The sequence below is a fragment of the Oryza glaberrima genome, chromosome 2, assembly GCF_000147395.1.
Source record: "Oryza glaberrima chromosome 2, OglaRS2, whole genome shotgun sequence".
In the NCBI taxonomy this organism is placed as follows: domain Eukaryota; kingdom Viridiplantae; phylum Streptophyta; class Magnoliopsida; order Poales; family Poaceae; genus Oryza; species Oryza glaberrima.
This window is the reverse complement of record NC_068327.1, coordinates 10,447,460-10,468,674: the sequence shown is the minus strand read 5'-3', so window position 1 is coordinate 10,468,674 and position 21,215 is coordinate 10,447,460. Positions and strand designations below refer to the sequence as shown.

At 45.8% G+C, this 21,215-nt stretch overlaps 2 protein-coding genes across 2 annotated transcripts; one reads left to right on the top strand and one right to left on the bottom strand.

Moving 5' to 3' along the window:
* Nucleotides 1-162: 162 nt before the first annotated feature.
* Nucleotides 163-7,803, bottom strand: LOC127763187 (putative elongation factor TypA-like SVR3, chloroplastic). Its single transcript, XM_052287821.1, has 14 exons — nt 7,482-7,803; nt 6,606-6,715; nt 6,189-6,392; nt 5,706-5,882; nt 5,471-5,623; nt 4,644-4,733; nt 4,195-4,329; nt 3,983-4,099; nt 3,235-3,386; nt 3,067-3,151; nt 2,574-2,668; nt 1,891-2,056; nt 1,613-1,808; nt 163-605 (listed from the first exon to the last, which is right to left on the bottom strand). Exons 1-14 carry the CDS (start codon nt 7,801-7,803, stop codon nt 472-474), a joined length of 2,136 nt encoding a protein of 711 aa, XP_052143781.1. The 3' UTR covers nt 163-471.
* An 11,188-nt stretch (nt 7,804-18,991) lies between these two features.
* LOC127761639 (serine/threonine-protein kinase RHS3-like) lies at nt 18,992-21,215 on the top strand. Its single transcript, XM_052285963.1, has 2 exons — nt 18,992-19,970; nt 20,052-21,215. Exons 1-2 carry the CDS (start codon nt 19,036-19,038, stop codon nt 20,935-20,937), a joined length of 1,821 nt encoding a protein of 606 aa, XP_052141923.1. The 5' UTR covers nt 18,992-19,035; the 3' UTR covers nt 20,938-21,215.

Genomic DNA, 21,215 nt, shown 5'->3' with positions numbered 1-21,215 from the left:
TACTGATGAGCGGCGGCGTCTGAAACCGCTGGCTCTCGCCATGTTTTAACTGAGCTCTGATCTGTTGTAGCTGAGCTCGTAAGTATATAGGTTAGAACTCTGCAATCAGAAGAGTAGAGAATTCTTTATTAGTTTGACAATGTCAAATTGTACACAAGAGCATTCAGTAAAGTAATATATGTAATCCATTAATTGGTTGTAAAGATCATTGCAAGGAGTATAGTTGCATGAATCTTGTATATATGGTATCTATGTGGCCTACAAACATGTAACACAGCTGATATCGCTGTGAAAGAATATGTATCTGCAGCCTAGAATACTACCCAAAGCTTCTCTGTCCAATGAGGAATCCAGATAATAATTTGGCAACTTATAATCATTGCAAAATTGAGTAATCCTATATCTGAGTCTGCTCTTGCAAAGCAAAGCAGCTCCAAAAAATTGCAGGATGCTTGAGTAACCTCCACTGCATTATCGGTTTTTCTTCGAAACTTTCGGGTTCTTGCACATGCGGATGCTTGCAGGAGTAACCTCCACTAGCTCATCTTCTTGAATAAACTCTATGCAGTCGTCCAGACTGTAGCTTAACGCTTCATCGAGAACCACTGCAGCATACCAAAACGGATGGAAATTAATCGTCTTTCTATCAAAAGTTGGGAGTTTGACAGTTGATGTGAAACTTATGTAACAAATCAATGGAAAGCCAGCTAGGCAGGCACACAGATGTGGAAAGGCCCAGGAAGATATAGGTTAACAGCATGGAGTACAGAGCACAGGGCTCCTCTGCTTGCTTCCCATGTTGCCTCCTAAGCTTTGGTCAGGCAGATCACAGGTGCAAGAGGATTGCTAGCAAGAAGCAATGCATAGAAGGATTTCTGTGAATTCAAAGGTGAACGAAGGCAGCTTATCCAATGGGATAAGGGAGAAGCATGTCAATATTTAGGCTGTTCCTAGAGCCCAAGTCAGAAGGCATGAAGAAAATGGTGACTGTGATCGCAGTGGTAATGTAATGCACTAATACTAGTGTTTGTTGGACTCTATTCACGGGAATATGATTCCACAGAGGTGGAACCAGATCGGCTCACCTGGGCTATGGCCCAGGGCCTAGGCCTTAAGTTCAATAGGCTCAAATTAAATTTCACCATGCTAAGCCCAGTATGGGCCGAAACATGCTAGGCTTGGCTGGCCCAGGCCTTGGCCCAAGGCTGGCTCCACCCCTGCGCTGCCACGAGCCTGTGCATACATGGGTTACAGTTTTGCTTACATGGCTTCGAACTCACTCAGGGAAAGTAGAGCCTGTTTATGATGTTTTGGTTGCATCAATCAGGTCAACAGGCAGTAAAGCACTAAAGCCCCTCCAGCCAGACCTGCCCAGCCTCAAGATGCAAGGGTTTACTTATCAGGAACCCCAACCTAGGAACTTTTTGGAGCTAGCAACTGTAGGTTTCAAGAAAGGCATGGATTATGTGAGTTGGACCAAGCTAGCTATGGTTTAGTTGAACAGCTATTCACAAGAGAAAACAACCAGTACCTAATTTTCTTCAATAAAAAGATATTCCTACCAAATAATATAATCGCAGTAACGAATAGTGGTTGCAGATGAAAATTTTACCTGTAGTTTCCTTGTTGGAGCGGACATTTGTTGCAGCCTTTTTCTTGCACACATTAATTGCTAAATCACCTGGTCGCTGATGGATACCAACTATTTGGCCCTTGTAAACATCCTGTCCTGGACTCACAAATAGTATACCTCTTTCTTGAGCATTAAGAAGTGCATACGATGTAGTACTTCCATCCTCAAATGCAACCTATACCATGTTATCCAATTTAGATGTTGATGAAAACGGAAGAAAAAAAACTTGTTGCTTGAAACTTGAAAGTAATGTGTACCAAGGAGCCTTGATCACGTGAACTAAGATCTCCAGCCCATGGGCCATAGCTGTCAAAAATTGTGTTGAGTATTGCTGTGCCCCTAGATGCTGTCAAAACTGCATTCCTGAGTCCAATGAGGCCTCTAGTAGGAATCTTGTATTTTAGTAATGTTGTTCCCTCTGGCCTGCCATTTGAAAATGACACTTGTTATGGCAACAACTCCTCTATCTCAGGAATAAGCATTATGCAACAGAAAATTTTCAAAGCCATATTGTATTCATTACATCCAGTACTGCATGATTTCTTCATAGAGTAAGATATTTGCTTCAAACCATACAAATAATCCATCCAAAAATTCAATCTCAACCACCATCTGAAAATACATAAACCACTCCCAACAATTGTTCTTGCATTTAATTGATATAAGAGGGTCAGAAGTTACTCCAAGACACGACAGCTTAGTACACTCTTGTATAAAATGTTGAGGAAAGTCATGCAGTTCTCAGAGTAATGAGACACTCGATGCATAAACTTTTACACTCTAACTTCAATATGGTGTTTGTTGGTTGCTTGATTAATTCAATAGGAAATTTATACTTTTTTGCGAAGATAGTATTAAAAAGTTCCAACATAACTCTCCTCCAAAAAAAAGTTCCAACATAACTTGCAAGCATATGAAGGAATTAGAGTGTGGTACGAACCCACTAGGTTGCATGTCAACCATTTGTCCACGCCTTTTCCCCAAAAGCTCAACAACTGAACCCATATATTCCTCTGGAACTTCCACAGCAGCTATCTGGAACACAGTAGCAAGAATAAGTTGGTTACATGAAAACTGAGGGATTAGGAGTTGTAGGATAGTAAAATCAATAGCAATACTAGTGCCAAAGACAATATTTGTTGAGAAATCTCTACTATTCTAAAGGGGAGTTTTGTCCGTTTGACGATCCCTACCATCCCCACTAGTGCAACAAAAAAAAAAAACTCCATCTAAAATAAACCGGTGGATGCATCATGCACCTGAAAACTGCTCACCAAGAAAAACCGAAACAGAAAAAACTAAACGTGAACTACGCTGAAGCATGGAGGGGAACATTCGGCCCGTCCTTCAAGATCTCGTTGCAATTGCAACATGCAGGCACCTTGCTACTTGGTGAAATATACAAGTGAATACTGGCATTAAAAGAAACATACCTCATAAGGCTCTTGCAGCTTTCCATCAACTGTCTTGTTAATGACCTTTGGAGGTCCAATCATAAACTCAAATCCTTCTCTCCGCCTGTTAGCAATTGAGGTTCTTTCAAGAAAATGCCAGAAGTACATGTCATTCTGGAATCACTGAATATGATAATAAATGCTTACATGTTTTCTATCAATATAGTGAGGTGCAGTGTGCCTCTGCCACTAACAAGAAATGTATCAGCAGTTTCCCCGTCTTCTACTTTCATAGCTAAGTTCCTTTCAAGCTCACGATATAACCTATCACGGAGATTACGGCTTGTGACATATTTCCCCTGTGATAAATCCAGTGAGAACGGACAAATATTTCAGCATTCCAGAAAAGGAAGAAAACTAGCAACATTATATTTACAAACATGGCATTGGTACCATTACAGCAAATGTGGTGGAAAAGTGCCACTATGGATAATCTTAATTTAAATAACTTGCAAGAAGGCAAGACATTCAATCGATTTTAGATTAAACAAGTTCAATTTGACAAAAGAGATTTGAATATAATTTGACAGCATTCACTTTTTTTTGAGACAGCATTCACTTTGTGGCACTTTAATTTGACTCCAATTTGACAGCATTCACTTCATGCCACTTTAAAGCACAATAGAGCAAAATCTGCATTCTGTGAACTACAATCATGATTTGATACTTTCTAAGCATCCAGCAATGGCAGATCATTTCAATTGTCAAAATAAAATAATATTTAGTCTAACAACTTGGAATGACCACATAGTTGCAATTTAGACATCGATTTTTTTTTATCATTTGAATTCAAAGCATTATATCAACATCTAGCTTAGGCATTTTTCAACTCTCTTTTTCAAGCAGGCCATGCTAGACTGCTAGACAGTAGAGATACAATGGAGTTTATCCATACCTCTTTACCGACAAAAGGTGAAGTGTTGATGGAAAAAGACATTCTGACTGTCGGTTCCTCTATTTTGATGGTGGGCAAGGGTGTTCCAGAAACTTTATCTGCTATGGTTTCCCCAATCTGCAGAGTTCAAAGAATAACAGATTTTATAATTATCGTGCTCTTAAGATAAATGTAAACCAGAAAGCTTGAATAAATTGTTAAAAAACACCAACCATGATATCATTGATTCCACATACTGCACAAATGTCACCAGCACTAACATTATCAACTGGAACTCGGCTGAAGTTCTGATAAACGAAAAGCTCACTTATTTTGCTAATTCTACAAGCATCATCTGGTGTACAAACCTGCAAAATATCTTGAAATCAGTAGAAGCTATATTGCTGTCATAAGAAAAGATATTTTTTCCCTTTGTCTTGCAAACAAAAAAAAGGTGACAGATGTGCCTAGATGTAATTTGAAAAAAAGATCAAATCTAAAGAAACTTCAAAAGTGAACCATTAACCAAGACTGCAATGGTTGCTCATGCAAAGAGTATGAGAGATTTAAATCTAAATTTTGGAAAGGTTGCACATATCTTTGATGCTACCCTGTTGTTCTTTTTAATCTTTGTTGGAATATTGGCATTTGCACCACATGCACAAAAAGAACAAATTTGTACCTTCACTTCCATGCCTCGCTGCAGTTCTCCTGCATGCAGTCGCCCAATCGCTATCCGTCCTTTATGTTCATCATATTCAGTATTAGACACCTATACATCAGTCAGCATTGTGGAATTAGTACACAGGACTACAAATAATGAAAGAGAAGTTCTGATAATCTATTATCAGAAAAATAGATTTGTCAAAGTCAGAAAGGCAGCTCCGCAGAAATTTGCTCACAAGAAGACAAATCAAACTTTCTAACAAACAATAAAGTGATGTAGAGAAGAACAAAATAGCTAACGTACTCATATTATGTGCCTGGTAAGTGTCTAGACTTCAACACTAGTTGATGTAACTTTGCATGGAAAATAAGGAATTTTCTCTTAGAAATTTGAACATATGTTCATTTACGAATGTGGCAGTTATTGCAAATTGATCGGTGAATATTAATCATGTAGGAGTTTCCTTAGCTGTCCAAGTACACAAGATACTGATTGCTGATCTTGGCTAGTTAGCTATCAGATTTCAGTCATTTCCAACTATAATTACATAACCTAGAATCCATGGCATGGCTTTCAGCATCTTGGGAGTAATAAAATTACTCCCAACTGTATGGAGTTAAGCATCCCAAAGTTCAAGCTTTACCATAGTTGAAAATAACAGTAAGAAACAAACAGAAGAAAAAAATGTAGTGATACAGTGTGTAAGTTGCCATTTTGAGAGAAAATCCGAAATTACAGATGCATCCAAGAAAACAATCACGATGGCTGCATATAAAGTATTATGCAAAGTCATAGCCACAAGTTAAGTACATGACAATATAATCCCCAAGTTTATTACTCACAAGCAATTGCAGTGCACCGTCTTTCTCAATACGTGGCTCTGGTATGCATCTAAGGATTGCCTCAAAAAGGGGTCCAAGATCGTCACCCAAATTTTCTGGAGATAACCCAGCCTTCCCTTTAATACCACTTGCATAGACTGTTTGAAAATCACACTGACATATTGCAGCAAAACAAGAACATAAGGAATAGGAAGAGAACAAATCAATGAACAAAAGTATGGACAAAACTATTTACCTGTTCATCAGTTGCATTTAATTCGATAAATAGCTCAAATGTTGAATTCACCACAAACTCAGGACGAGCAGTAGGTCTGTCAATCTTGTTTACAACCACTACAACAGCATGTCCGAATTCTAGAGCTTTCTTCAGAACAAATCTTGTCTGTGGCATAGGTCCCTCTACTGAATCAACCTACGAAGCATAGAGGATTATGTTAATAGAATGATTTTAGCTCGTTTTCTCAATTCACATTAGAACACTGTTTGAAAAATCAGTTCCATAGGAACTTGTGTAGCATGCAGCAGAACATGGAATCAGTACCCTATATGCAGTGTGTTACAATTTTTGATAAGACATAAGACATGTCAAGATGTGATGGCATCAAAACACTTATTGAACAATGAAGCGCAAAAGAAGCCAATAGAATATGTTTTAAGCATCAAATAAGAAGTAAGCCAATCTTCTTATATAACATTTAACCGCAACAGTAGCTAGTACCACTAGGAGAACTCCTTCCACCATGTTGAGAACGCGTTCCACCTCCCCACCGAAATCTGAATGTCCAGGAGTATCGATGATGTTGATTTTAGTACCCTTATAAGTTATCGAAGTGTTTTTGCTAAGTATAGTGATTCCCCTTTCCCTCTCCAGATCATTTGAGTCCATTATTCTTTCCTGTACAACTTGATTGTCTCGGAAAACCTGCATAATTTAAACAGCAACAGAAATGGTAAATGCACTATTGATTTTCAGCACAACCTTGTGGTTGAACAGAAATAATTTTCACAGATAGTTTGTCGTTCGTTCTAAGGTGTTTTCATGAAGTACATATTCTTCCCTACAGAGTAAAGCTTTCCTTAGCATTAAAATTTTGAAATTAATCTCAGAATGGAACAAGAAGCTTCTAGAATGTACCTTGGCTTGCCTTAACATTGAATCCACCAGAGTTGTCTTTCCATGATCGACATGAGCAACAATTGCTATATTCCTCACATCTCTTCTAGTTGCTTGACCACTCTTCCCAGCTGAATAATTCAGTGAAAAGATGGGTACATAGATTAGCATCATATAACAGAAAAGACAGGAAGCTGATATGTATAGATAGATAAATGCATGAAAAATACCAGTCGTTCTGATGGCACTAGGTCAAGCCAGTGCACATATAATGTGGAAGGAAGATATAGTGTATTTGTGAAACTAAAATGTAGGCAAGGTAGCTTTCACACAATAAACACATTCAACAAACTTCAACGATTATGCAAGAGTAGCCAGCAAATCACAAAATACATTCCATGAAGTGTTTGAGACCTTGAACCCTCCATCTATTTGTTAGCAGTTACAACTAAGGAGCTACTCAGCTTGTGAAGCCACAATTGCTATACTCGAAATGTCAACTATGTCATCCTATGCAGCTGCAGCCACCCAATTCTAAACAGCGAGAATCAGATTGCACCCAATTATATATACCACTTACAGATTGCTAACTCATTCCAGGACCAAAAAAAAAAAGGAGGGGCAACCTCTACCAAGCACCAGCATACACATTCTGTGCTCATTGCACTTGATCAGCGAGGCCGTAGCAAAACTCGCGTCAATGGGCATAGTGCCCCAACCAACCCCACTCAAAGCGAACCACAGCACTTCACCTCACCTCACGATACTAATCAGCAACCCAACCATGGCGGCACCAAAAATCCAGCGCTAAGCCTAGCCCTACCTCCGAAGCGCACAAACCCCCCTCCGCTGATCAAGCAAGCGAGGTTTGCAGTCATGAGAGTGTTTAGCGCTCACCGGCGGGGGAGGCGCGCTCCTTGACCTCCTGGTCGAGGGAGGCGGAGGCCCTGAGGGAGGAGCGCGCGCTCCTCCTCCGGGACCTCCCCGCCGCGACGACGGAGACGCTCGAGGGGCGGCACCGGTTGGCCTGCGGCTGCGGCTTCGGCGCGAGGCGGCGCGCGGCGGTGGTGGTGGTGGCCGCCTGCATCTGCATGGCTGCGGAGGCGGAGGCGGAGGTGGGGGTGGGAGGGTGTGCCGCGGCGAGTGGGTGAGGGGTGGGGGTGGAGGTGAGTTTGTAGGGCGGGGGTGTGGCGGTGGGGGCTTGGGGGATAACGGCCATGGGTGCGGCTGTGCCGCTGCGAGGCCGGCCACGTCGGCCGCCGGCAAACCGGTGGCCCGATGGTGGAAATGGGTGGGGATATTCCTTTTTTTTGAAAATTATCCTGTGGCGTCCGTTTGTTCGTCGAGTCGCGGTCGAAGAAAAATTACTGCGCCCTGTGAAGTGAACACACACGGTCACAATTTCGAAGTCCTTTTTGTACTCGTGCGTGTGCCTCCCGTTTTTTGAGTTTTCGGTTTTTTATGTGAGGTTGTGTGTTATCTTCCATGCTAAAGATGATCTAGCCAGTAGAAAAACAATTACTTCCAATGAGATATTCCATATAATAAATTTCAACTACCATCCTGCTAAATTATGTATGCCAAGAAGCATCGGTTGCATGGGAGGGAGGTGTCGTTAGGGCATTCACAGTGCGGTGTAGTGGCATTCTCCCTTGACCTTGGCACGTTTGCTTCCGGACCCACCAAAAAGAAGTTCTCGTGTCCAAAAAAGACCACCGGTTCTTGGGTGAAAAAGAGGACGTGTGAAACTGGGAGACAACACTGCTTCTACGCTGTGGAGCGAGTAGCATCGTGCTCCTTCCTGTGCTCGCCCTCATCCAACAGGGCGCAGCTAAGGGGGGTGCCGGAGGGGGCTAACACCCCCATCCCACCCCCTCCCTATTATACTAAATAGCGCATTAGCATATTAATTAGTCCATTATCAATAAATATGATATAGAAAATTAATTAATAAGAAAGAGATGGAGAGACAACGCAAATCAACTCCTCGTTTTCATTGCTTCGGCTTCACACGTCTCTCCGTACTCCCATTGCGTCTCGCTATCGAGCATAGTGTCTCAAGTCTCAAACTGTCAAACATCCAATGATACAGCTAAAAAGCTAAATTTAAGTTTTTTTATGGCAGAACACATGATGTCTTGTTTTATCGTCGGCATTGCTTACTATGACTTATGACTTGTTCGCCCTGCCCACACCCTCCTAACCATAAATCCAGGCTTCACCCCTGCCCTCCAATGAGCCGCCTAGCCCATTGTCCTTGCCGATGAGCTGCCTAGCCCGCTGTCACCATCTGCATGCAGCCAACGAGCCACCTAGCAGGCGGTGGGGTGAGCAGCATCAGCGGAGAGGTAAAGGAAGAGCGGCGCTGGCGAGAGGGGGAGCGGCGGAGAGGAGGGAGAGCTGCTGCGGCGGTCAGAGAAGGGGAGTTATGCTGGAGATAGTGGAGAAGGGGAGCTGCCCCGGGCTGGATCCGGCCGCCCCCTTGTCGCTTCGCCCAATGCCATCGCCGCTCTGCCAGAGTCGTCGCCACTCGGCCACCTCTCCGCCTAGGCGCTGTCGTCGAGAAGGACGCGCCAAGCCGCCGACATTCCAAATCCGCCCCGAGCTCCTCACCATCCACGCACGTACGCAGTGCCGAGCTTGTTGCCGCTTCGATCCATCGACATGAGTGGTAGGAGAGCGACGGAAGGGGAGAGGGGTGCCGGCGGTGGAGTAGCCGAAGGAGGAGGGGGAGTGGTTGGTGGGGAAAGGCAGAGAGAGAGAGGAGGGATGAAAAGTTAGGAGAGAGAACGGGTGAGACCCATTATCATGTACTGTGAAGGATAAAATAGACCACATGCACTGTGGAGGGTGTTTCTTACGACGTTCTTAGTGTAGCTGGTCGCTTTGGCTCCTCAAATGCCATAGCTGCACTGCTATTGCTTTTATAGTTATATGATTTCACCCAAGTGGTATCTATTTTCCACGTGCTTAAAAAGAGAAAACCATTAGCATATGATTAATTAAGTTTTAATTATTACAAATTCAACAAATCGATTTACTGATATTTTAAAGCAACTTAAAGTTTTTACGAGAAACGCATTAGCAGCGAGGTTTATACCAGGATACGCATGGTATATTTCCAGTATGATTTAGCAAGCATATGGATCATCTTTTTTAATCGTGTGTTATGAAAATGCATTAATATTACACACGCATGAGGGTAGGGAGGAGTTGTTGCTCTCCATCTATTTAAGTCTCCATTAGATTTGAAGAAATCTGTAGGAAAGTTCAATTTTAAAAGAAAATTCTCTGTGAGAGCCTCTGGATGGTGAAATTGGTTCAAAAGAATTTCAAATGTTAGGAAAAGGTGCTTCATATTCTAGAGGAACTTTAACATTTTTACAAATTGATTTGGGAATTTTAGTGCATTTCCTCTATCTCCCTTATCTATAATAAATCAATATATAAATCTTATATATTTTTTTGTTAGACCGGACCCGACCGGACCCAATCCTGCTAAAGTGACTTACCGGACTGCCCATATTTTTGGCAATTTTATCCAATGGGTACTTTTTTTTTATTTCAACTCGTATAACAGTTCAATTATCTGTAATAAATTACATATTTAATTATTTAATTTTATAGATAGTATGTATAAAATGGTATTAAAATACATAGGAGTACCAGACTATCTGTTAATTAACTTACCTGCACACAAAAGAAAACGCACATGAACTCCGAGAGCCCTTTGAATGGCAGGATTGAAAAAACAAATGAATAGGAAAAACACAGGATTCTGATAAGAATACAAGTGTAAAACTGAGGATTGCAAAACACAGGAAAAACTAAGAAATGGTTGTTTGATTGGACTGCAGGATAAACGCACGAATCAAATGTGAGAGATAGACTCAAAGGGAATTTTCCAAGAGATTAGAGTGGATGCTAGATTTTCTACGTTTTTATTTAGAATCGTAGGAATAGAAAAGTTTCCTATATTTTTCCTTTTCAATTCATTTGTTTTTAGTATAGGATTGGATTTCAATTCATTTGTTTTTCCTCCAATTCAAATGGGCCTAAGTGATAAGCTCGAAAGAACAGGGACTTGGATTAATTTTGTCACAGAATGATCTAGTGTGGTGACGGCCAGAAGAGATGGGCCCAATTGCCTAAGCCCGACGTTTTGCCGAGAAAAAAGTGTGGGCAAAAAAAAAAGGGCCCATAACTTTAGTGGGTTATATAGCCCATCGAAGCACCTTAAGGTTCCTTGTTGGGTAAGAGAAATTTGAGCCCATAATTTTTTAATTTTTTTATTAAAAGTTTTATAAAAATAATTTTCTATTTCAAAAATTGACAAAAGTAGTAGCCCGCCGCCTAAAAATCGCCCTCCCAGAGGGCGGCAAATGTGATGTGGCAGACGGCCGTCAATGAAATTTGCATGCGGCCCCCTTGCCGCCCTCCGCTAGGGCGATTTTACACTGTGCGGGGGGCCGCCTGCAAATGGGCGGCGAGGGGGGTATGGAAATTTGCAGGCGGCCCCCTTGCTGCCCTAGGGGAGGGCGATTTTACACTGTGCGGGGGCCACCTGCAAATGGGCGGCGAGGGGGCCTAGAATTTTGCAGGCGGCCCCCTTGCCGCCCTGGGGGAGGGCGATTTTTGCCTCTCCCCTATATAACCCCGTCCCCCCCTCTAAAATTTCATTATAATCTGTAAAAATCCAAAAAAAAAAGGAAAGAGAGAGAGGGGAGGGCAGCAGAAGGGGAGCGGCGAAGCCCTGCTGGTTTGCTCACTTCATCACAGGTTTGCTCCCATACCTCTTTTGCATTTGTACTAATATATTATGTTTGAGTACTATATGTTGCGTTTTAGTTTTAGTTCCATATATTTTAGCATATCTGTAGCACACAGCACATATGTGTAGATCTAGAGCACAGAATATAATAGTATGAATTGAGACATAGACAATAGTGTTAATTGTAAGATGTAATTTAGTTTGATCTGGAGAACGTAACCTACTTTTAGTATTTTGGAGAACAATATTGTAGAGAATGTAACTTAGTGCGTAGTACAGAAATGCGAGGTTAACGTAGTTATTGTTTTCATCAGGCACAATATCAAATAAGGTCACATTTCAGATAGTTCACGGTGAAGGAAATCTTAGATTTGGTCCAGATGGTGTTGATTTGTCGGATTTTGTAATGACATCTAAGGGCATCGATAGGCCTGCGGAGAGAACATTTCAGTCAATTTATAGTTGGTTGTTGAGAGGATTTAGAATAGACCAAGAAGTCTACACAATGTCAGTATCTCTGTTGTAGTGAGTCGTGCAACAGAAGGTTATTTTTGGAACTAATGCCGATGGACAGCACTGCTGCTTGGAGACGGTATGTGGAAATGGCTTTTGAACGGTCATGGCCCCTCGTTATATTTGTGTCGGTACAAGAGAAAGATACAAATGTTTCAATGCAAACCGAAGATGTGGAGGGTCCTAGCAATGCAGGGGATGTTGTTGGACCATCGATGCAAAATGAGGAAAATCAAACAAGGGAGGAGCAGGCCATGGGCATGGCGGATGAGGGGGAGATAGTCGGTATAATTGTTGATGAAATGGAGAGGGAAGATTCGGATAATGAGCAAGCAGAGGACGACGCATCATCCGATGAGGAAGGTGATGTAATGGCCACTGATTGGGCAAATGAGGACTTCTTTGGACTTGTTATATCAGATGGTGGTCATGTACCCTGGGAGTATAAGGAGAACGAGGTAATTGAGGGTGCTAGGTATGCTCATAAGGATGAGATGAAGGAGGCAGTGAAGCATTGGGCAGTTTCCTTGTAGAGAGAGTTTAGGGTGGTCAAGTCAACAAATTATGTGTATGAAGTGAGGTGCATGAAGGAAGATTGTCCGTGGCGTGTCCATGCATATAAGGGTAAATGGAATGATTATTGGAAAGTTAGCATTGTGACCAAGCACCAGTGCTACTTACAAGGGGTGGAGAAGTATCACCGAAACATCACTTCAGCTTTTGTGGCAAGTGAGATGTACAGTAGTGTTGTTGGTAACATTGGCTTTGAATCAAAATCAATTATTAGCCACATCGAGAACAAATTCAAGTACACCATAAGCTATGCAAAGGCCTGGAGAGCCAAACAAAAGATTATTGAGATGAGGTATGGCACATTTGAAGCTTCTTATGATAATTTGCCTAGTCTGTTAGCCACCATTGCCCAGAGGAATAATAATACTTACTATGACCTACATACATTTACATCGGCTGATGATCGAACAAAGAGTGTGCTGCAAAGAGCCTTTTTCTCATGGGGTGCTTGCATCAATGCTTTTGTGCATTGTCGGCCTGTCCTATGCATAGATGAAACATTTTTGACAGGTAAATACCGAGGTCAGATATTGACAGCAATTGGGTGTGATGGGAACAACCAGATTTTACCTATGGCTTTTGCATTTGTAGAGAGTGAGAACACTGAAAGCTGGTACTGGTTCCTAGAGAGAGTGCACATTGCAGTGGTGCGTATGAGGCCCAACGTTTGCCTTATACATGATCGTCATGCGGGTATGTTGCGGGCTATTGACTACTTGCGGAACGGTTGGGATGAGAAGGGACTTCCAGCTAAGTGGCCTGATGTTCGGAGTTGGTGGTGCATGCGTCACATGGGTGCAAATTTCTACAAGCAATTCAAGAACAAGCATCTTATGGAGCTCTTTAAGAGGCTCTGTGCACAGAACCAAGAGAAGAAATTTAATGAGTTGTGGGACAAGTTGGATGAGTTAACAACGAAGCAAACAGATGAGCAATCTCGCAGACCACAAGTTGAAGGTGACGAGCCTCCCATACCTCTTGGTGCATTACATGATGACCCACCAACAATGAGAAGGAGGTCAGGGTCGTCCATCAGAAATTTCACTCAGTGGATTGAGAATGAGCCTAAGGAGAAGTGGTCTCTATTGTTCGACACTGATGGATCTCGGTATGGCATAATGACAACCAATTTGGCGGAGGTGTACAACTGGGTAATACGAGGAGTTCGGGTACTTCCATTGGTTGCTATTGTTGAATTCATCCTTCACGGCACGCAAGCCATTTAGGGATCGATACAAGAAAATTGGTCCGTCCATGGCCGATAACAACATAGTGTTTGGCAACGTAGTGACAAAGTACATGGAAGATAAAATCAAAAAGGAACGGAGACATAGAGTTGTTGCTCAAGGCACACAAGTGCATCAGTATGAAATAATGTGTGTTGATAGGAGCAGGCGTGGTATCTATCGCAAGCAAGCCGTGCAGGAATGTGTCTTGAAGGCGGATGGTGGATGTACCTGCAGTTGTATGAAGCCGAAGCTTCGTCACCTTCCTTGCTCACACGTTCTTGCTGCTGTCGGTGATTGTGGCATATCTCCCAATGTGTACGTCTCAAATTATTTCAGGAAAGAAGCAATCTTTCATACATGGAGTGAGGAGATATATGGGTTCGGGATCTCAGGATCTTACACAACGCTGAGTGCCAAAGTTTTTTATATTCCAGATCCATCTAAGTTAAGGGTGAAAAAGGGTCGACGCCAAACTAGACGCATCAGAAATGATATGGATGAGTCAGAAGCAGGTGGGAGGACTTTATGCTGCAGCAAGTGTGATCTGCGCAGCCATACTTACAAGAAATGCCCGAAGAATGCAGAAGTTCCAAGCGGCGCGGATGCTGGTCCATCTGGACAAGCAAGTGATGGAAGGCGACCACCTAGTGAAGGAACAACAAGCAGGCGCGCAAGGCCAAGGAGTCGTCGTGCAGCAGGCGATTCCATGGTGTAACATTGCTATCGAATTAGGAAATAAAATGATATTGTGTTGTGATGAGTGTTCGGACTAAGTACTTCTATCGTGTAATTTCAATGAATGTTGTTGTAATGAGTACTTCCGACTATTGTTGTACTAGTAGTATTGTAAATTCTTCGGTGTTGTATCATAATGTTATCGTGATGAGTGTTCGGACTAAGTACTCATATCGTGTAACTGCAGTCATTGTTGTAATCAGAAATATTCTGTATTGTGACCCTTTTGTTTGTTTTTACTCTTGTTTAATATGTGTTAGTAATTCACTTATGAACATTTGTTAGTTATGTTGAACTAATTATTTTTATGTTTCTGATCAATCTATTGGATACAGGTATGGTGTACGACACACCAGCGCTGTTCAACCGTGGGATTGACAGGAACCACCGCTCGTTCCTGTCAGCAGTCTAGGGTGCACAGCTCGGCACCTTCCGTCCACGCACGTCACGCGAGTGGTCGCGTGTCGACCCCCGTCACGTTCCTTAGTACGCGTATGTTCAATTTTACGTAAGCACATTTCAACTCAACTGTGCTTTGTCTTGTACTTATGTTTAAAGTTTGCTCTATGCGGGTTGCGTGCGGCAGGCCTTCTACCACTTTGTAGGCTTGTTGAGGCGGCGGCGGACGACCGTGACCCATCGAAGCAGTGGAATGCAGACCGGTCACTCCTTGCCGCCCTGGTAGACCGCTGGAGACCTGAGACGCACACGTTCCACCTTCCCTGTGGGGAGATGGCTCCGACACTGCAGGACGTGTCGTACCTGCTCGGGCTACCACTGGCAGGAGCCCCAGTTGGTCCCGTGGACGGTGTTTTTGGCTGGAAGGAGGATATCACAGCGCGCTTCGAGCACGTGATGCGTCTTCCACACCTAGGACCGCCCAACACCCTTCCCCCGTACTCTACCATCGGGCCTAGCAAGGCTTGGTTGCTTCAGTTCACTATAAGTAAATAACTTGTTATTATCATACATGCTTATTTTGCGATCAACAAATTGTTTTGTACTAACATTTCATTATTAATTGTAGGCGGACCATCTCCACCCTGACGCTGATGATTACTCGGTCCGACGCTCCCTTGAGACGTACCTGCTATGGTTGTTCGGGTAGGTGATGTTCACTAGCACCCACGGGCACGCTATGGACTGCCGGCTGGTCCACTACGCACGGTTCATCGCGGATGCTCAGCCACAGGACGTGCCGCAGTGGAGCTGGGGTTCTGCCGTGCTAGCAGCCACGTACCGTGCCCTCTGTGAGGCATGCACGAAGACCGACGCGGGAGCGATCTTCGCTGGTTGCCCTATGTTGCTTCAGCTTTGGGCAACCAAGAGGTTTGCCATAGGTCGACCAGTGGTGGACAGCGCACCCTACGGGGTTGGTCGCAGCACGCAGTGGCCAGAGGACGGTCCCACAATGGGGACTTAGTGGTGTCGACGTGGGGTTAGTGGAACTTTGCTGTGTTATAAGTTTATCAGTCGTCTTCTTTTTTTATCATCACATAACATGTCTAATTCCGATCATGTTTATTCCAACGTCGTTACGCTCACGTCCAGGTGAGACGAGGTTACCCGGACTTCATGTTTGAGTTTACGCAGCGCCGTGGACGTCGTACCTCCAGCTGGTCCGATACAACCACGGCCTCGCGCGCCTACCGTCGGAGCAGGACCTCGACCTACGGCACCGGTTTCGCACGGTACTGCTCAGACCAGAGGTTTCTTAAGTTTTGTTTCTGTTTTTGTACGAAAACCTCACCCCATCGTAACTTGACGTTCCATCCTCGCAGGACCTCGTTTGCCTTCGAGTGCCCCTAGCATCGGAGTAGTGCGACCTACAGCACCGGTTTCGCACGATACTGCTCAGCCCAGAGGTTAGTTCATTTTTGTTTCAGTTTTTGCACGAAAACGTCACCACGTTTTAACTGCACGTTCCATCATCGCAGGAGCTCGTCTGCCTTCGAGCGCGTTCGCAGGCACGACCGGCGCTTTCGCGAGCTCTTCAGGGGCGTTCGCCAGCACTTCGGGCGCGTTCGCCACCTCTTCCTCTCACGGAGCGTCGATCCCTCGCCCACACGGTACTTTAATTTTTGTTACTACTATTAAATACCTGCATGAAACTGATGGTCCTTGTCCAGTAGGATTTCCAGCTGGGATCTTCAGTACAGGTGCCTCTTCCTCTCACGTCGGTAGGTCTGGTCCTACTAGCCAGTTCTACGACGATGACTTGCACGATGCGCACGACCACGACATACTAGGCTCCTCTCAGCTTGGAGGAGCTCCAGAGGCACACACTTAGGAGCAGCCAAAGGTCACACCTATACAGGCAGGACGGGTTGGCCGTGCCATACCACCGGACCGACTCACGTACTCCCAGGGGCACGTTAGGGCGCAGGGTAGGAGGGACAGGGGTAAGAGGCCTCCTCAGTAGTGTTCTACCTCTTCAGTGCTTATGTGACCCTTTCTTTTGGCTTACAAACTTGTAAAGCGGTACTACTTTTGCTTTTACTACTACAGTACTACTTGTGTTTCTCTCGCCTATATAGTTGTTTTCATTCATATGGTGCTAGAACAACTTATGCTCACGAAAACACACTTTCGGCGCTTCACGGTAGTGTTAGATCCACTAGCGCGCACAGTCCACCACAGCACACATGAAAAGCGCCAGCTCGAGTAGTCACTATCAACTTTCGGCGCTGCCTGCTGACATAAAGTGAATCACGCCCGCGCGTGCTCGTCTTGTCACATCTAATGAATAATGTATCTCATTAAGTGCATAAATATTGCACTGAAAACAAGCTGAAGGCAACCTCTTCATATCTTCTTTCCAACTAGCACACACCTAACGAGAATGGAAGCGCCATTCCTTGAGCGTCTCAACTGGCGAAGCGATCCTTTCGCTGGTTGGTTTCCACCATGGTGTGACCGTCCTTTGTGCGATTGTGGAGATGGATGCATACTCAAGTCTTCCCTCATGATACAAACTCGGGGCAAGAGATTCTTCCAATGCGCGAACTTTGATCAGGTATGATTCATCTATTTGAAGTTCAAATGGATAAAAACTAATTTCTTCGTACACAATCGTAACATCTTACGCAGACATATCGTCCAATGTGCAACTTCATCGAGTGGGTAGACATGGAGAACCCACAAAACGACGGAACATGTGCATACCCACGTAGTGAAACAAGATCGGACTACCTAAGGCGGAAGGATGAGCATGAACGCCGAATTGCTGCTGAGGCTTTAGAATGGCAGGTAAATCCCCTAGGACTCCCCACGTAGCGTGAGCATCCGGAGTGTCGTTGTGGTGACTGTTGTCAGGTCATAAGGTCCGTAAGGCACCGAACTCGAGGACAAAGGTGTTTCGTGTGTCCAAACATTGTCGACGATGATTTCGTGGTAATTACAACTATTATTTTCATCACTCCTCAGTACTATCATTAACTTAACTATCCCCACAATGGATGTACATAGGAGGATGTAAGGAAATGTCAATTCGTAGAACGAATTGACACAGTCAGAGTTACTTCCAGTGGCGGGCCGATAACGCAACCTGAACCGACCACACAGTTCATTCATGCTTTGATGGAGTACGAACATCGGGTGGAAATTGCAAGCTTAGACTGGAGGAACAATCCATTAGGGTTACCTAACTAGTCCGAGCGTCCAAAGTGTGGGTGCAGAGATCGCTGCCAGGTGGCTACCTCATTTGCAGAACAGACATTTGGAAGGAGATATTTTGTCTGCCCCAATGTAGACAACAATTTCGTTGTATGTCTAACCGTTTCCAAAATCTGCTATGATTTGCACAAAATTTCTACCCAAACTGAATAACATTACTATTTTTTCATGGCAATCCAAGGATGTGTGGATTTACTCGGTGAATTGACAATGTCACTCCATCATATCATGGCCAAAAGATAACAGAGTCAGAAATACAAGTAGAGTATCAACGATTGAAGGACCACGAGAATGCAATGCATATTGACCAACTAGAAGGGGCTGATAGGTTACCGCAGGCTAGATTCGTCAGGACCGACAAATTTGTATCGTGTATCGATGGCACTTCTTATCTATCTTATCATTACAATGTTTAATTATGATGGTGTATTTTTGTATGCGTAAGACTAAAAAATAATAAAATTGGATTTTACCAATCTTGGAGATTTTAATCTTGTATTGAGTTTTCAATATAAAAGATTGGATAACTATTGATAATTATAAAAATATCTATTTCTCAAATAAAGGGTTGCACAGTGTAAAATTACCCTCCCCAGGGCGGAAAGGGGGCCGCCTGCAAAATTCCAGGCCTAGCGGAGGGCGGCAAGGGGGCCGCCTGCAAATTTCATTGACGGCCGTCGCCCGGGAGTGAACGGCCGTCTGCCACGTCACATTTGCCGCCCTCTGGGAGGGCGATTTGCCTCCCAGAGGGCAGCGGGCGACTACTTCCTTCAATTTTTGAAATAGAAAATTATTTTTATAAATCTTTTAATAAAAAAATTAAAAATAAAAAAAATTCCCGGTTTTTCTGGGCCAATTGGTGGGCTTCCAAGCAGGCCAATTGGTGAGCCCCTCATACTTGTCAATCTGGTCGTCGTCACCAACGACCTGCCGGCCACCCGGCCGCGCGCGTTTGATGACGGACATGACATCCACCACCAACCAACCGATCAATCGTGTCGCGCCGCCTCAATTCCGCCAGTTCGCCCCCTCCACGTCGACCCATTCTTGTAGTGGCGGCCACGACGACGCGCCCAGCCATGGCGATCCATACAATATCCCCTCCCGATCGAACTTGCTGCCGGCCGGCTGCATTGTCTCCGGCCTTAAAACTCCAGCAACACGTACGACGAACACCCCGTCGACGGCATGGAGCGAAACTGATCGGAGAGATCGAGCAGCGGCGGCCGGCGGTATATATATGGAGGAGGCGGGGAGCTTCGACGCCGCCGGCGTGTACCCGATGACGCTGCCAAGCCCGAGGATGGTCGTACCGGCGAAGGATCAGTCGCCGGACAAGCCGTCGGGCTTCAGGAAGAGCATCAACCCGATCTACGCCGACGCCGTCGTCGTCGACATGGCCGCCGCCGCCGCCCGTCCGTCCAGGACGGCGGCGGCGGCCGCCGTCGAAGACGACGACGATGGCGGCGCTGCTCCGGCGCTGGTGCGGCGGCACACGGGCGGCGCCGGGGACGGGAGGTGGGAGGCGATCCGGGCGGCGAGCGCGCGCGAGTCGCCGCTCAGCCTGGGACACTTCCGCCTGCTGCGGCGGCTCGGGTACGGCGACATCGGCAGCGTGTACCTCGTCGAGCTCCGCGGCGGAGGGAGCGGCGCGCTGTTCGCCATGAAGGTGATGGACAAGAGCTCGCTGGTGAGCCGCAACAAGCTCGCCCGCGCGCAGACGGAGCGCGAGATCCTCGGCCTCCTCGACCACCCCTTCCTCCCCACCCTCTACTCCCACTTCGAGACCGACAAGTTCTACTGCCTCCTCATGGAGTTCTGCTCCGGCGGCAACCTCCATTCCCTCCGCCAGAAGCAGCCCAACAAGTGCTTCTCCGAGCACGCCGCCAGGTAAAAATTTCTTGTTCGATCGATCGCCGGAGTTGGAGAAGAAGAGGAGGTGAAATTCTGAAATCATGGCGATCTTCTTAGGTTCTACGCGTCGGAGGTGTTGCTGGCGCTGGAGTACCTGCACATGCTGGGGGTGGTGTACCGCGACCTCAAGCCGGAGAACGTGCTCGTCAGGGAGGAAGGCCACATCATGCTCTCCGACTTCGACCTCTCGCTCCGCTGCTCCGTCAGCCCGGCGCTGGTCCGCTCGCCGTCGGGCCGTGTCGGTGCCGGCGCCGGACTGGTGCACGGCTGCGTGCTCCCGCGGATTCTCCCGAGAAGGAGCGGCAAGAAGAAGAAGAAGCAGAAGGGGAATGACCAGGAGGTGACGTCAGCGACCGGCGACGGCAACGGCAAGAACAGGCCGCCGCCGGCGACGTCGCTGGAGTTCACCGCGGAGCCGACGGGGGCGAGGTCGATGTCGTTCGTGGGCACGCACGAGTACCTGGCGCCGGAGATCATCCGCGGCGAGGGGCACGGCAGCGCCGTCGACTGGTGGACGTTCGGCGTGTTCCTGTACGAGCTGCTGCACGGGACGACGCCGTTCAAGGGCTCCGGCAACCGCGCCACGCTGTTCAACGTCGTCGGCCAGCCGCTCCGGTTCCCGGACGCGCCGGCGGCCAGCGCCGCCGCCAGGGACCTCATCCGCGGCCTGCTCGTCAAGGAGCCCCAGTCCAGGCTCGCCTACCGCCGCGGCGCCGCCGAGGTCAAGCAGCACCCGTTCTTCGACGGCGTCAACTGGGCGCTGGTCAGGAGCGCCATGCCACCCTACATCCCGGAGGCGGACGTCGCCGCCGCCGCCGTGGACTGCCGCTCGCCGCTCGCGCGCGCGACGCAGGGCGGCGGAACGCCGAAGAAGAGCGCCGCCGGTGGGAAGGCCAGCTCGCCACGGGATGATCCGTCCTACGTTGAATTCGAGTACTTCTAGGAGAAAAGATCGATTATTATCGCGTTAATTGTTTTTTCGTTGGATTTTTGTATTTCATATATTTGCTCGGATCTTTCATGTGAACTATGCCAAAGTTAAGGCATGCTGTGCTTAATTATGTAGATTGTCCTCTTTCTTAAACTGAGATTTTTTTGCCGATTCCTGCAGAAATTATAACACTGTAAAATTCCAATGAAATCATGCACTCCAAAGGACGAAAAGGATACTTAGCGAGAGATCATGTGTGGGATCGGATTGTGATCAGATCGGAATTTCAG

Coding starts and splice junctions, on each gene's coding strand:
- LOC127763187 (XM_052287821.1), bottom strand. CDS start 7,803: ATGGCCGTTATCCCCCAAGCCCCCACCGCCACACCCCCGCCCTACAAA. Junction 6,716..7,481: donor GGAGCGCGCCTCCCCCGCCG/GTGAGCGCTAAA, acceptor TGAATTATTCAG/CTGGGAAGAGTGGTCAAGCA. Junction 4,100..4,194: donor GTGGAATCAATGATATCATG/GTTGGTGTTTTT, acceptor TGAACTCTGCAG/ATTGGGGAAACCATAGCAGA.
- LOC127761639 (XM_052285963.1), top strand. CDS start 19,036: ATGACGGACATGACATCCACCACCAACCAACCGATCAATCGTGTCGCG. Junction 19,971..20,051: donor TTCTCCGAGCACGCCGCCAG/GTAAAAATTTCT, acceptor CGATCTTCTTAG/GTTCTACGCGTCGGAGGTGT.